Source organism: Trachypithecus francoisi, unplaced genomic scaffold (genome assembly GCF_009764315.1).
Source record: "Trachypithecus francoisi isolate TF-2019V2 unplaced genomic scaffold, Tfra_2.0 Lachesis_group3, whole genome shotgun sequence".
In the NCBI taxonomy this organism is placed as follows: Eukaryota; Metazoa; Chordata; class Mammalia; order Primates; family Cercopithecidae; genus Trachypithecus; species Trachypithecus francoisi.
The window spans coordinates 123,100,157-123,116,656 of NW_022681468.1; the positions used below are offsets into that span (position 1 = coordinate 123,100,157).

At 45.2% G+C, this 16,500-nt stretch overlaps 1 protein-coding gene across 8 annotated transcripts in view; it reads left to right on the forward strand.

Annotated features, from left to right (window-relative positions):
* The window catches only part of TIPIN (TIMELESS interacting protein), a 54,167-nt gene that overhangs the window by 25,751 nt on the left and 11,916 nt on the right, over nt 1-16,500 (forward strand). The window contains exons 1-7 of one of the 8 annotated variants that reach the window (XM_033189671.1): nt 5,799-5,899; nt 7,966-8,200; nt 9,428-9,568; nt 10,530-10,608; nt 11,140-11,215; nt 14,513-14,635; nt 14,829-14,892. In XM_033189671.1, coding sequence (XP_033045562.1) covers nt 9,436-9,568; nt 10,530-10,608; nt 11,140-11,215; nt 14,513-14,635; nt 14,829-14,892 — 475 coding nt within the window. In that variant the 5' untranslated portion in view covers nt 5,799-5,899; nt 7,966-8,200; nt 9,428-9,435. Of the gene's footprint in view, nt 1-5,552; nt 5,900-7,965; nt 8,201-9,427; nt 9,569-10,529; nt 10,609-11,139; nt 11,216-14,512; nt 14,636-14,828; nt 14,893-16,500 lie in introns of those variants that run through there. The other 7 variants (XM_033189670.1, XM_033189673.1, XM_033189668.1 and 4 more) reach the window with 7 other exon arrangements.

A 16,500-nucleotide genomic window follows, 5' to 3' on the forward strand; every position in this document is an offset into this window, starting at 1 on the left:
TGCTTTCTTTATAAATTACCTATTCTCAAGAATTTCTTTCTTTTGGTGGCACATGCCTGTAATTCCAGATACTCAAAAGGCTGAGGTGGGAGAATTGCTTGGACACAGGAGGCAGAGGTTGCAGTGAGCTGAGATTGCGCCAATGCATTCCAGCCTGAGTGATGGAGTGTGACTCCATCTCAAAAAAAACACAGTCCAGGTGCAGTGGCTCATGCCTGTAATCCCAACACTTTGGGAGGCCAAGGTGGGTGGATCACTAGAGGTCAGGAGTTTCAAACCAGCCTGGGCAACACATTGAAACTCTATCTCTACATTAGCTGGGTGCTGTGACGCATGCCTGTGGTCCCAGCTAGTCGGGAGGCTGAGGTGGGAGGATCATCTGTGCCCAAAAAGGTCAAGGCTGCAGTGAACCATGATTATGCCACTGCACTCCAGCCTGGGGAATAGAGTGAGACTGTCTCTCAAATTGTAAATAAATAAAATAGAAACTTGAAGCAGATGATATTTAGCACAGTTGAACTGAGGAAAGAACAAAGAACAATTGTGAATTGGGCAGCCCTCAGAACCAGAACTGGCTCAGAGTGACTCCATTTTGATTTGGTCTGGCCTGTTCAGGCCTAGTGTGGGAGGTTAGTCCATAGCAATGTCCTCTCACTATTTTGTTTAACAGTATAAAACTGTTTACAGGCCGGGCATGGTGGCTCAAGCCTGTAATCCCAGCACTTTGGGAGGCCGAGACAGGCGGATCAGGAGATCAAGACCATCCTGGCTAACACGGTGAAACCCCATCTCTACTAAAAAATACAAAAAACTAGCCGGGCGAGGTGGCGGGCGCCTGTAGTCCCAGCTACTCGGGAGGCTGAGGCAGGAGAATGGCGTGAACCTGGGAGGCGGAGCTTGCAGTGAGCTGAGATCCGGCCACTGCACTCCAGCCTCGGCGACAGAGCTAGACTCCGTCTAAAAAAAAAAACAACAAAAAAAAAACTGTTTACAAGACAGGCATGGTGACTCATGCCTGCAATCCCAGCACTTTGGGAGGCCAAGCTGGGCGGATTGCCTGAGGTCAGAAGTTCGAGACCAGCCTGCCCAACATGGTGAAACCCCATCTCCACCAAAGATACAAAAATTAGCTGGGCATGGAGGCGGGCACCTGTAATCTTAGCTACTCAGGAAGCTGAGGTAGGAGAATTGTTTGAACTTGGGAGGCGGAGGTTGCAGTGAGCCGAGATTGAGCCACTTCACTCCAGCCATGAAATAAATAAATAAATAAATAAATAAATAGACCAGGCACAAGATGGAGTTTCAGTGTGTTGCCCAGGCTGGTCTGAAACTCCTGAGCCCTAGTGATCCATGCGCCTCGGCCTCCCACATGCCTGTAATCCCAGCACTTTGGGAGGCTGAGGCAGGTGGATCACCTGAGGTTGGGAGTTCGAGACCAGCCTGACCAACATGGAGAAACCCCGTGTCTACTAAAAATACAAAATTAGCTGGACGTGGTGGTGCATGCCTGTAATCCTAGCTACTCAGGAGGCTGAGGCAGGAGAATTGCTTGAACCTGGGAGGCAGAGGTTGCGGTGAGTGGAGATGGGGCCATTGCACTCTAGCCTGGGCAACAGAGTGAGACTCTATCTCCAAAAAAAAAAAAAAATTACAATAGAAAGGTTATGAAAAATGAAAAGAGAATAAGGAATACTTAGTAATGATCCTAAACTTCTAGGTTTTGGATACATCTGAACAAGGTACTAAAATGTTCAGTTTCACCTTTTTATTTTTTGAGACAGAGTCTCACTCTGTTGCCCAGGCTGAAATGCAGTGGCACGATCTCTGCTCACTGCAACCTCTGCCTCCCAGATTCAAGTGATCCTCATTCGTCAGCCTTCCACGTAGCTGGGGTTACAGGTGTGTGCCACTATGCCCAGCTAATTCTTATTTATTTATTTGAGATGGAGTCTCCTTCTCTAGCCCAGGCTGGAGTGCAGTGGTGCAATCTCGGCTTACTGCAACCTCCGCCTCCTGGGTTCAAGCGATTCTCCTGCCTCAGCCTCCCCAGTAGCTGGGATTACAGGCACCCACCACCACAACGGGCTAATTTTGTATTTTTAGTAGAAACGAGGTTTCACCATGTTGGCCAGGCTGGTCTTGAACTCCTAATCTCAGCTGATCTGCCTACCTTGGCCTCCCAAAGTGCTGGGATTACAGGACTAAGCCACCTGCATCAGCCCTAATTTTTTGTTTTTTCAGTAGAGACGGTGTTTCGTTATTTTGGCCAGGCTGGTCTTGAACTCCTGGCCTCAAGTGATCCACTTGCCTCGGTCTCCCAAAGTGCTGAGATTACAGGCAAGAGCCACTGCATCCAGTGAACAATTAGTTATTGACAATATCAATGACTTACAACTGTGGTTGTAACTCAGATAAAGCAACAAACAATTACTTAACAGAATCTTTGCGTTTTCTTTTCTTACTTTTTTGTAGCGATGGGGTTTCATTCACCATGTTTCCCAGGTTGGTCTGGAACTCCTGGGCTTAATCAATCCTACTGTTTCAGCCTCCCAAAGTGGTGGGATTACAGGTGTGAGCCAATATGCCCAGCCAAAATCTTTATATTTTCTAAAAGGGTGAAACATTCTAAAAATCATATGGATAATTATGGAAAACATATTAATATCTTTTACATTTATTTTTAATTTTTAGGAATAGGATGTCCCTGTTGCTTAGCCTGGCCTTGACCTCCTGGGCTCAAGTAATCCTCCTGCCTCGGACTAACGTAGCTGCGATACTACAGTAACATGCCATTACATATTGTTTTTTACTCCTCCTTACAACCCTATGAGGAAACTGGGTTAGGTGGGGTGACTCATGTCTATAATCCCAGGACTTTGGGAGGCCTAGTTAGGAAGATCACCTGAGATCAGGAGTTCACGGTTACAGTGTCACTGCACTCCAACTCAGGTGATCAAAAAAAAAAAAAAAGGAAACTGAATCAGAGTTAAAAGTCACCAACCAGTAAGTGATGGAACTGAGATTTAAAGAGTATCCGCTCTGTTCGTTTTTGGCAGGCTGGGGGCAACGTGGGGAAAGTGTATAACTTTTTTTAATTTCTCAGAGTGCTTTTACATTTATTTTATTAGTCAAAAAGTATAGTATATAAACTTACCTGGATAATTAAAAGAATGCCTCTTGTCTCAATAATTCAGACTACTGAAACAGACATTTCTCATTTCAAATTCACGTTACTTTTAGGCCTGGTGCAGTGACTCACGCCTGTAATCCCAGCACTTTGGTAGGCTGAGGCAGATGGATCACTTGAGGTCAGTTTGAGACCAGCCTGACCAACATGGTGAAACCCCATCTCTACTAAATACAAAAAAATACAAAATTAGCTGGACATGGTGGTGCATGCCTGTAATCCCAGCTATTCGAGTGGCTGAGGCAGAGAATCTCTTGAACCCAGGAGATCGAGGCTGCAGTGAGCCAAGATTGTACCACTGCACTCCATCCTGGGCGACAGAACAAGACTCTGTCTCAAGAACGAAAAAAACTAAATTTATGTTAATTTTATTAATTGTTGAATATTGATATATGTTATCTCACAAGTATAGAAATAAAACCATAAAATAAAGGAAATGTGACACATAGATACACGTGCATACATAATTTTAGACAAATTGGTAATTTACTTTCTATCTTTGTGTTTGTGTGTGTGTGTGTGTGTGTGTGTTTTGAAACAGGGTCTCACTCTGTTACCCAGGCTGGAGTGCAGCAGCGTGATCACGGCTCACTGCAGCCTCGACATCCGGGACTCAGTGCTTTTTAAACTTTTTTTTTGTTTTGAGGCAGAGTCTAGTTGTATCGCTCAGGCTGGAGTGCAGTGGTGCGATCTTGGCTCACTGCGATCTCCGCCTCCCGGGTTCAAGCGATTCTCCCGCCTCAGCCTCCGGAGTAGCTAGGCTTACAGGAAGGCACCCACCACACCTAGGTAATTATTGTATTTTTAGTAGAGGCAGGGTTTCACCATGTTGGCCAGGCTGGTCTCGAACTCAGGTGATCCACCCACCTTGGCCTCCCAAAGTGCTGGGATTTCAGGTATGAGCCACCACACCCAGCGTCGCTTTTTAAATTTTTAAAAAAATGTTTCATCATGCTACAGAAAAGTAGCTGGAGCCCAGGCTTTGGAGACCAGCCTGGGCAACACAGTGAAACTCCTGTCTCTACAAAAAATTTAAAAAATTAGCTGGGTGTGGTGATGTGAGCCTGTAGTGCCAGTTACCTGGGAGGCTGGGGAGAGAGGATCACCTGATTCTAGCTGTGATTGCACCACTGCATTCCAGCCTTAGCAACAAAGTGAGACCATCTTAAAGAAGAAGAAGAAAAAAAAAAGAGAGAAAGAAAGAAAAGTGGAGAGAATAATGCTGCCAGTATTCCCTAATTATCTTCTAGGTTTGGCAAATCTTAATGATGCTATATTTGCTTCAGATAACATTTTTAAATTTAGCTTTTTGAATAGTTAATACATTTGTATGTTCAAAAAAAATTATAGTTAAGTTCCCATCCCACTCTATTCCATATGCCACTTTCATTGCATAGGTTCTAGTTATATATTTTTCTGAGATTGTGTGTGTATGTTTGTGTGTATACAAACAAATACAAATATATTTGGACTCACTATTTTAAAATGGAAAAGTTAACTTTTAAAAAAATGTTTTCTCTTTATTTAATAGAGAATCTCAGTATGTTGCCCAGGCTGGTTTTGAACTCCTGGGCGCAACCAATTCTCCTGCCTCAGCCTCTCAAAGTGCTGAGATTACAGGCATGAGCCACCAAGTCTGACCAAATAACATTTTTTTGAGACAGAGTCTTGCTCTGTCGCCAGGGCTGGAGTGCAGTGGCATGATCTTGGCTCACTGCAACCTCTACCTCCCAGGTTCAAGCAATACTCCTGCCTCAGTCTCCTGAGTAGCTGGAATTACAGGCGCACGCCACCACACCGTGCTAATTTTTGTATTTTTAGTAGAGATGGGGGTTTCACGATGTTGGCCAGGCTGGTCTCGAACTCCTGACCTCGTGATCTGCCCGCCTCGGCCTCCCAAAGTGCTGGGATTACAGGCGTGAGCCACACCGCACCCGGCCGGTGTCTACACTCAACCCTGTTTTTCCTCTCTTTACCACCTCTTTTCTCAGTTTATTATTCAATAAACAATTCATAAAACTCTGAGTTCGAGGCATTCTGCTATGAACTCTGAAGAAGCGGTAATTTCTGATTCACTATTGCTTGTCTTTGTCCTTTTTCCTCCTCCCACAACTCAGTTTTCCAAAAACTGAGACCTATTTCCAAGGTTTAAAATGCCGGGCGCGGTGGCTCACGCCTGTAATCCCAGCACTTTGGGAAGCTGAGGCGGTAAAATCGCTTGAGCCAAGGAGTTCGAGACCAGCCTGGGCAGCTAATCGCCGTCTTTGCAAAACAAACAAACAAACAAACAAACCCATTAAAACAAAAATTAGCTGGGTGTAGTCGGGGAAGAGAGGCTGAGGTGGGAGGATCGTTTCAGTCCGGGAGCTAGAGACTAGTCAACCGAGATCGAGTCACTGCTTTCCAGCCTGAGTGATAGAGCGAGACTTAGTCTCAATTAAAAAAAAAAAGCCCAGAATAACTAGTATTAGCTTTATGCAAATAAGGAGGCCCTCTGAAGAATTCAGTAGGGCGGAAACAGTGGGACGCGAGGCGGGACCGGCGTGCTGGGCGGAACCTGAGAGGTGGGTCTTGCAGGCCCCGCCCAGCTCGAGCGCGGATTTGGCGCCAAACGCTGCGGGCCTTTCTTGCCCCGGGAGTTCCCGAGTATCGCGAGAAGCGCGTTTGTCTGCACGTCGAGGTACGCTCTGTGGCCGGTGTTTTCTGCGTGAGGTAAGAACTGACTGGCGGGCCAGTGAAGTTCTTGCGGGGAGAGGGAAGTCAGAGGGACTAGCCAGGGAGCCAGACGGACGAGCCAGGGAGCCAGACGGACGAGCGGGAAAGCCTAATTGTCGCAGCGGGTCAGGAGGCTGGAGAGTCGACCTGACCTGGCCTGCAGAGGCGGGGAGGTGGGCGCGTGTCCCGGTTGCTTAGGTTTTGAGCTGCCTCTTACTCTACCAAGCCCCTTAGCGGGAGGGAATGTGTTCCTCATCATCTTTACCCCAGTCTTCTGTCCGGGGCGTGTCAATGTAGAAAGCGCCCAGCGAATGTTGGATGAATGAATGAAGTTAAAGAGAGGATAGGCGGGGATCGAGGATGAGGGGGACGGCTGGAGAAGAGGTATAGGAGGTTCGATGTTTCAGGGGTGGCACCCAAGGGGGACATCGAGGCAGCACGGTAGCACTTCCTTTGCGATGAGGGCCGTCTCTTTGGACTTCTTGGAAAAGAGGTGGGCATTGGAAAACAGGGTCTGGGAACAAACCGTGGTTTGGACATAACATTTGTTACTCTCACTCTTCTGGGAGTTTGAGGAGTAGAGGAGGAAGTTCACACAATTTCATAAATGTCTAAAAAGAGACAGTTATGCGACCACTGACGCAGAGTAAAAGTCGTCTGTTGAGCATCTTATTCACTACAAATAGAAGAAATATCAGTTTCCTGACAATCCCACCCCGTGCTTGGCCAGTTCTTGAGTGCACTTAATATATTTTAGGTACTGTCATCAAACTCAAAGCTCGCTGTCAGCCTCAAAGTTCTGAACCCTAGTATAGATTCTTGTAGCTTACTTGAAGCTACAGTGGGTCATGATCAGGAATTGATGCTTTGCTTTTTTTTTTTTTTTTTTGAAACGGAGTCTGGCTCTGTCGCCCAGGCTGAAGTGCCCTAGCGCGGTCTTGGCTTACTGCGAGCTCCGCCTCCTGAATTCAAACGATTCTCCTTCCTCAGCCTCCGGAGTAGCTGGGCTGGGACTACAGGCGCCCGCCACCACACTTGGCTAATTTTTTTTTGTATTTTTAGTAGAGACGGGGTTTCACTGTGTTGGCCAGGCTGGTCTTGAACTCCTGACCTCATGATCCACCTCGGCCTCCCATAGTGCTGGGATTACAGGCGTGAGCCACCGCGCCCAGCGATGCTTTGCTTTTATATATATGGTAATCGAAATTTAGGATTAGTGAGATTTTAAAGATCATCTAACTCCAATTTGGGGAAACTTTGGAATTATTTTTTTGCATTCTATCATTCATCAAATATATATTGATCCACCTGCACCTGCTGTGTACCAGCACTGGGGTTCGAGCTGTGTAGCACAGAGAGACCTACCTGGTTGCCCTTTTTGAGCTACAGTCTAGTTTGGGAGACGAACAATAAATAACTGTATAAATAACACCTGATATTGAAACTGGATAAGTGCCATGACGTTTGTACTTGACACTATGAATGCTTACTAAAGAAGGATTTAGAGAAATTGAGGTAAACTTTTGAAAAGGAGATAGTTGATATCTGAAAGAGATTAGGAGTCAAGGAATAGCTTTTTCAAGACAGGAAATAGTATTTGTAAAGATCTAGTGGCCTGAGGAATATAGCTCTTTCAAGGAAAGAAAAAGCATAGAGTAGTGTCAAGTGAGGTTGGTGAGGTTGTAAGAGGCCAGATCACATAGGACCTTGGAGTTTTGTCTTTATCTTAAGAGCAATCAGAAACCATTGAAATACTTAAGCCAAGTGAGGTGATCAGCTTTACATTTTCAGATTCAGCCTAGATGTAATACGGACAATTGAAGAAGGCAAGAGTGGATGACAGTAGTGGAGTAATGCAAGCAAGAAATGTTGGGAAGTGGTTATAGAGATAAGGAGAAATAGATTCAAGGGATATTTAGAAAATAAAATGGGCAGGATCTGTGGGATAGAGGGAAGGAATTGCTAAAGATGACTTGTAGGTTTCTGAATTGCTTAGCTGGATAGATGTCATTCACTGAATTAGGAAAATTTAGAAGTTTGGTTTTGTACATGTTGAATTACAGGTGCCTTTCAGGCATTTAGGAGGTGTAAAATGGGAAATAGTGATCTGGATCGGAGAGTCAAGGCCTAGGGTAGAGATGAAAATCAGGGAGTCATCTATAAATAAGTACTTATTAAAACTATGCATAAATGAATGAAGAAGCTCTAGGATGGAGTCTTGGATACTTAATGGCCAGGTTAGAAGATAAACCTGCAAAGAAAATCCAGGAGGAGTGCCCAGAAAGGGAGGAAAGTCAGGTGAGTACTGTGTCTTAAAAGTTAAGGTAAACATTTTTCCCAGAAAAAACTGACTGAAAGTGTCAGTTGTTACTGAGAAGCAAGGCAGTACTGAAAAACATTCTTTCGAGTTACTAACCTGAGGATAATTTCCTATTCTTTAAAGGAAGCCTTACCTAGAACACCAATATGTAAACACATTAAAAAAAAATTTTTTTTACTTTTAATTTTTGTGGGCACATAGTAGGTGTATATAAACAGATTTTTTAATTTTTTATTTTATTTTATTTTTTAAAGATGGAGTCTTGCTCTGTGGCCCAGGCTGGAGTGCAGTGGCGTGCTCTTGGCTCACTGCAACCTCCGCCTCCCGGGTTCACACCATTCTCCCGCCTCAGCCTCCCGAGTAGCTGGGACAACAGGCGCCCGCCACCAAGCCCAGCTAATGTTTTGTATTTTTAGTAGAAATGGGGTTTCACCATTCACAGGATGGTCTCCATCTCCTGACCTTGTGATCCACCCGCCTTAGCTTCCCAAAGTGCTGGAATTACAGGCGTGAGCCACCGTGCCTGGCAGATTTTTTTTTTTTTAAGCTGCTCTACTTGAAGTGGGGGTGAAGTACCTATATCCTGCGTATTTCATACCCTATTGGATCACAGTTTGAAACCCTCTGAAAAGTCAAATTTATCTTTTTTCTTTTTTTCTGAGATGGAGTTTCGCTCTTGTTGCCCAGGCTGGAGTGCCGATCTCGGCTCACCGCAACCTCTGCCCCCAGATTCAAGCGATTCTTCTGCCTCAGCCTCCCAAGTAGCTGGGATTACAGGCATGTGCCACCACGCCCGGCTAATTTTGTATTTTTAGTAGAGACGGGTTTCTCCATGTTGGTCAGGCTGGTCTCAAACTCCCGACCTCAGGTAATCCGCCCGCCTTGGCCTCCCAAAGGGATTATATCCATGAGCCCCGGTGCCCGGCCCAAAATTTATCTTTTTATGGTAGGGGAAGCTCAGTAGTTGAGGTACAACGATTTGTTCAAAATGATATAGATATTTAGTGTTAGGGTCTACCTTGGAACTTAGTTCTGATTTCTAGTCTAGTCCTTTTTTTTCATAATTAGTCTCTTTTCTACTTTTCATGATGTGTAAGTTTGAAATGTGGTCTGATTGAAACACATGAAATGGCTGCAGGTAGAACTTGTCTATATAGTGGAGACTATTTGGATGAATACAAATAACTTTACATTTTTTCCCTTAGAGGAAAAGATGCTAGAACCACAGGAGAATGGCATGATTGACCTACCAGGTTATGAGCATGTAGAAGATGAAACTTTTCCTCCTTTCCCACCTCCAGTCTCTCCAGAGAGACAAGACGGTGAAGGAATTGAGCCTGATGAAGGTATGTATAGAGAGTTTTAAAAAGGAGGCTGAGGCCGGGCGCGGTGGCTCAAGCCTGTAATCCCAGCACTTTGGGAGGCCGAGACGGGCGGATCACGAGGTCAGGAGATCGAGACCATCCTGGCTAACACGGTGAAACCCCGTCTCTACTAAAAATACAAAAACTAGCCGGGCGAGGTGGCGGGCGCCTGTAGTCCCAGCTACTCGGGAGGCTGAGGCAGGAGAATGGCGTAAACCCGGTAGGCGGAGCTTGCAGTGAGCTGAGATCCGGCCACTGCACTCCAGTCCGGGCAACAGAGCGAGACTCCGCCTCAAAAAAAAAAAAAAAAAAAAAAAAAAAAAAAAAAAAAAAAAATAAAAAGGAGGCTGTGAGGCCGGGCACAGCAGCTCATGCCTGTAATTCCAGCACTTTGGGAGGCCGAGGCCGGTGGATCAAAAGGTCAGGAATTTGAGACCAGCCTGGCCAACATGGTGAAACCCCGTCTCTACTAAAAATACAAAAATTAGCCGGGGCGTGGTGGCTGTGGTAAAAGGAGGCTGTGGTAAAAGGTATTTGAGGAAAAAAAAGGGAGGCTGGGCACACTGGGTCCTGCCTGTAATCTCAGCACTTTGGGAGGCCAAGGCAGGAGGATGGCTTGAGCCCAGGATTTCAAGACCAGCCTGGGCAACATAGCAAGACCTCGTCTCTGCTAAAGATTTAAAAATTACCCACGTGTGGTAGGCCACTCCTGTAGTTTCAGATACTCAGGATGCTAAGGCAGAAGAATCGCTTGAGCCCAGGAGTTTGAGGCTGCAGTGAGCCAAGATCTCACCTCTGCACTCCAGCATGGGCAACAGAGTGAGACCCTGTTTCAAAAAAAGGTGTCCCATGTTTAGTTATCTTACCAGCTTGGAAATGATACAAAATAAATAATACAAATTATTTAAATACAGTAATACTGAATCTTGGTATGTTTCACCAGAGTCAGGAAGTGGAGCACTTGTTCCTGTACCTCCAAAGAGAACAGTTAAAAGAAATATACCCAAGCTGGATGCTCAGAGGTACATTTACTATATTCTTATATGTTTATATGTTTTATTTTTAACATCCACTGTTTTTCTTCTAATGTTATAAACTTTTGGTTGGTATGATGTAGAGCTCTTATATTTCTAAAAAAGTTTATTTTAGTTCAGCAGAACATTTTTTCTTATGCTCTTGCTTTGGACCAAACTCGAGAAAACTTGGAAATTAGGCCGGGCGTGGTGGCTCACACCTGTAATCCCAGCACTTTGGGAGGCCGAGGCGGGCGGATCACGAGGTCAGGAGATCGAGACCCATCCTGGCTAACATGGTGAAACCCTGTCTCCACTAAAAATAAAAAAAATTAGCTGGGCGCAGTGGTGGGCGCCTGTAGTCCCAGCTACTTGGGAGGCTGAGGCAGGAGAATGATGTGAACCCGGGGGAGGCCGAGCTTGCAGTGACCCGAGATCATGCCACTGTGCTTCAGCCTGGGCGACACAGCGAGACTCCCTCTCAAAAAAAAAAAAAAAAGAAAAGGAAACTTGAAATTAAAAACATATTTTTATTCACAGATTAATTTCAGAGAGAGGACTTCCAGCCTTAAGGCATGTATTTGATAAGGCAAAATTCAAAGGTAAAGGTCATGAGGTAAGAACTTTCTGATTTTTATGTTAGACCTTTGTGTTTTACAATAGCAATAAAAATGTGGACCCATTATGTTCTTAGAAATCTCAGAATGCTTTAAGATGCTATCCTTAATTGTCGTATCTCTTGAGATCTTGAGAAACAGTTGTGATGTACTAGAAAGGGAACTGTTTGAAGAATTAGAAAGCATGTCTTGTGTTGGCTGGGCGCGGTGGCTCAAGCCTGTAATCCCAGCACTTTGGGAGGCCGAGACGGGCAGATCACGAGCTCAGGAGATCGAGAGCATCCTGGCTAACATGATGAAACCCTGTCTCTACTAAAAAATACAAAAAACGAGCTGGGCGAGGTGGCGGGCGCCTGTAGTCCCAGATACTCGGGAGGCTGAGGCAGGAGAATGGCGTAAACCTGGGAGGCGGAGCTTGCAGTGAGCTGAGATCCAGCCACTGTACTCCAGCCCGGGCGACAGAGCGAGACTCCGTCTCAAAAAAAAAAGCATATCTTGTGTTGTCTCATTTTTTGCTACTTAAACTTTGGCTATAGGAAAATCACACCTGTGTCTTTAAGTCTCAGTTTTTACTTTATAATTTAGAAGAATAAAATTTACTTTGTCTACCTAAAGATTTTAAATTTCATGAGGGCAAGGACTCTGCCTGTATCGATTACTTATGTGTCCCCAAGATGTGGCACAGTGCCTGGTTCATAATAAATGTCAGTAACGTGTGGTTAAAAAATGAATACATTTAGTAACTGTCAATCACTATACATATGCACATTTTGAAGTCTATTTTTGAATTATGTGGGAGTGTAGATATAATTTTTTGCAGATGATAGTATATTTTTAGAGAGTTTTGTAGTTTTTCAAGTGTTTCTAATATATTATTTTATTTTTTATTTTTTGAGACGGAGTCTCGCTTGTCTGTCGCCCAGGCTGGAGTGCAGTGGCGCGATCTCGTCTCACTGCAAGCTCGGTCTCCCGGGTTCACGCCATTCTCCTGCCTCAGCCACCCGAGTAGCTGGGACTACAGGTGCCCACCACCATGCCCGGCTAATTTTTTGTATTTTTAGTAGAGATGGGGTTTCACCATGTTAGCCAGGATGGTCTCGATCTCCTGACCTCGTGATCTGCCCGCCTTGGTGGCCTCCCAAAGTGCTGAGATTACAGGCATGAGCCACCGTGCCTGGCCTCTAATATATCCTTTAGTTTTCAACCTGTGGTGTAGGTGTTGCTCCTGTGTTGCTGTGCGGTGGGGAGAGGGAAGGGTCAAACTAGAGTTTTTGTGTTTTTTTTTTTAATTACTTTTTTTTTTTTTTTTTTTGAGGCGGAGTCTCGCTTTGTCGCCCGGACTGGAGTGCAGTGGCCGGATCTCAGCTCACTGCAAGCTCCGCCTCCCAGGTTTACGCTATTCTCCTGCCTCAGCCTCCCAAGTAGCTGGGACTACAGGCGCCTGCCACCTCGCCCGGCTAGTTTTTGTATTTTTAGTAGAGACGGGGTTTCACCGTGTTAGCCAGGATGGTCTCGATCTCCTGACCTCGTGATCCGCCCGTCTCGGCCTCCCAAAGTGCTGGGATTACAGGCTTGAGCCACCGCGCCCGGCCTAATTACTTTTTTTAAAAAAATTATTGTTTTATTTATTTTTTGTTTTGAGATAGAGTCTCACTCTGTTGCCCAGGCCAGAGTGCAGTGGCATGATCTTGCTCACTGCAACCTCTGCCTCCCAGGTTCAAGTGATTCTCCTGCCTCAGCCTCCCAAGTAGCTGAGACTACAGGTGCCCGCCACTATACCTGGCTAATTTTTTTTTTTTTTTTTGAGACGGAGTCTCGCTCTGTTGCCCAGGCTGGAGTGCAGTGGCGCGATCTCCACTCACTGCAAGCTCTGCCTCCCGGGTTCACACCATTCTCCTGCCTCAGCCTCCTGAGTAGCTGGGACTACAGGCGCCCACCACCATGCCCGGTTAATTTTTGTATTTTTAGTAGAGATGGGGTTTTACTGTGTTAGCCAGGATGGTCTTGATCTCCTGACCTCGTGATCCGCCCGTCTTGGCCTTCCAAAGTGCTGGGATTACAGGCGTGAGCCACCGCGCCCGGCTACCTGGCTAATTTTTATATTTAGTATAGAACTTAATAAAGTTGGCCAAGCGCAGTGTCTCACACCTGTAATCCCAGCACTTTGTGGGGCCGAGGAGGGTAGATGACCTGAGTCAGGAGTTCCAGATCAGCTTGGCCAACATGGTGAAACCCCATCTCTACTAAAAACACAAAAATTAGTTGGGCGTGGTGGCAGGCACCTGTAATCCCAGCTACTTGGGAGGCTGCAGCAGTAGAATCGCTTGAACCCAAGAGGCGGAGGTTGCAGTGAGCCAAGATCGAGTCACTGCACTCCAGCTTGGGCGACAAGAGTGCAACTCCATCTCAAAAAAAAACAAAAAAAAAGCATTTAATAAAGTTAAAAGATAGTAGGCTGAGTGCAGTGGCTCACGCCTGTAATCCCAGCACTTTGGGAGGCCGGGGTGGGCGAATCACTTGAGGCCAGGAGTTTGAGACCAGCCTGGCCAACATGACGAAACCTATTGTCTACTAAAAAATACAAAATTTAGGCCAGGCATGGTGATACACGCCTCTAATCCCAGCTACTTGGGAGTCTGAGGCATGAGAATTGCTTAAACCCGGGAGGCAGAGGTTGCAGTGAGCCGAGACTTCACCCTTGCACTTCAGCCTGGGTGAGAGAGTGAGGCTCTCTCTGAAAAAAACAAAACAAAACAAAACAAAACAAAAACCTGTATCCAGTACTCTTTTAGACTGCAATCCTCTAAGTTCTTAATAATTTTCTCTCTCTCTCTCTCTCTCTTTTTTTTTTTTGATACAAGATCTCACTGTCACCTAGTCTGGAGTGCGGTGGTATGAACTTAGCTCACTGCAACCTCTGCCCTCCAGGTTTAGGCAATCCTCTCACTTCAGCCACCTGAATAGCTGGGTCCACAGGTGTGTACCACCACACCTGGCTATATTTTGTATTTTTAGAAGATATGGGGTCTCACCATGTTGCTTCAGGCTGGCCTTAAACCCCTTAGCTCAAGTGATCTGTCCCCCTAGGCCTCCCATGGTGCTATGATTACAGGCGTGAACAACTGTGTCTGGCCAATATTTTTCTTATTAATAAACTTCCTTTTATAAGTTTTTTGACCTTATAAATACAAAATGACCCCAGTGATTTTGGCATAGCTTTTCAGTTCTGAAACTTGCTGACAGGGTCAGCTGTGAGAATGAGACTCCTGTTTAGCATTTTTATTTTTATGTGTCAGGCTGAAGACTTGAAGATGCTAATCAGACACATGGAGCACTGGGCACATAGGCTATTCCCTAAATTGCAGTTTGAGGATTTTATTGACAGAGTTGAATACCTGGGAAGTAAAAAGGAAGTTCAGGTAAGTGTTGAGATGATTATAAATATCATTCATAATGCTAAATGGTAGGATAGATTTAGCTGAGGCTAAATTACTGTTTAAAGTGTTCATTTTGGAATCTCTTTTGGTAGAGAGGGAAAACTAATAGCAAATTATTTCCCCCCCCAACATTATTGGTAAAGAGGTAAAAATAAATATCTCTTTTCATTTTCAGACCTGTTTGAAACGAATTCGACTTGATCTCCCTATTTTACATGAAGATTTTGTTAGCAATAATGGTAAGAATATAGGTTTATCTACTTTATAACAATTTTGCTTTTAGAAATAGATCTAGGCAGGGTGTGGTGGCTCATGCCTGTAATCCCAGCACTTTGCTTTTTTGTTTCATGTTTAGGGACAGAATCTTGCTCTGTTATCCAGTTTGGAGTGCAGTAGCACAATCATAGCTTACTGTAGCCTTCAGCTCCTGGGCTTAAGGGATCTTCCCACCTCAGCCTCCGAAGTAGCTGGGACTACAGGTGCATACCATTGCGCCTGGCTAATTTTTAAATTTTTGTAAAGATGGGGATCTCCCTGCGTTGCCTTGGCTGGTCTCACACTCCTGACCTCAAGCCATACTGTGCCTGAACAACTTTTTGTGTGTGTGTGTGTGTGTGTGTGTGTGTGTGAGACAGAGTCTTACTTTGTAGCCCAGGCTAGAGTGCAGTGTTACAATCTCAGCTCACTGCAACTTCCGTCTCCCAGGTCCCGGTTCAAGGAGTTCTCCTGCCTCAGCCTCCCGAGTAGCTGGGATCACAGGCACGCACCACCATGCCCCATTAATTTTTGTAGTTTTTTTTTTTTTTTTAAGTAGAGACAGGGTTTCACCATGTTGGCCAGGCTGTTTCTGAACTCCTGACTTCATGATCCACCTACCTTGGCCTCCCAAAGTGCTGGGATTATAGGTGTGAGCTACTGCGCCTGGCTTGTTAATTTGTTTTTAAAGACTAGTCAAGTGCAGTAGTGAAAAGGGAGGAAAGAGTAGAACAAGGAGTTTGATCTGTAACTGACTGAATTGAGATAACTCACTACCTTTGGATCAACCCCAGTACTTTGGGAGGCCATGGAGGGAGGATTACTTGAATCCTGGAGTTGGAGATCAGTCTGGGCAACCTAGTGAGATCCCATCTACACAAATTTTTAAAAAGTTAATCAGATGTGGTGGTGCATGCCTGTTGTCCTAGCTACTCATGGGGGTTGAGGCAGGAGGATCACTTGAGCCCAGGAATTCAATGCTGCAGTGAACCAGGATCACACCAGTGTACTCTAGCCTGGGCAATAAATAGGGTGAGACCTTGTCAGAAAAAAAAAAAAAAGAAAGAATAGAAGTAGTTAGAGGAGGCAGTATTATAGGACTGGATCCTTAATCTATATTGAATATATAATTAAAGTATGGTAAAGTACGATAAATAGGTATGTTAAAATGCCTTGGTAGTGGGCTGGGCGTGGTGGCTCATACCTATGATCCCAGCACTTTCAGGGAGGCTGAGGTGAGCAGTTCACTTGAGGTCAGGAGTTTGAGACCAGCCTGACCAACATGGGGAAACCCCATCTGTACTGAGAATACAAAAATTAACTGTGTGGGGAGGCTCACGCCTGTAATCCCAGCTACTCAGGAGGCTGAGGCAGGAGAATTAACTTGAATCCAGGAAGTGTAGGTTGCCGTGAGCCGAGATTGCGCTGCTGCAGTCCAGCCTGGGTGATAGAGTGAGGCTCTAACTCAAAAAAAGAAAAAAAAAAAAAGCCTTGCTACATCTAGATTGTTGTATATCAAATTTGTTGTAGAATATGAACTTTTGAGAACTCTGGTGACCCACTGATCCTATATAGCACTTGTTAATAAAAAT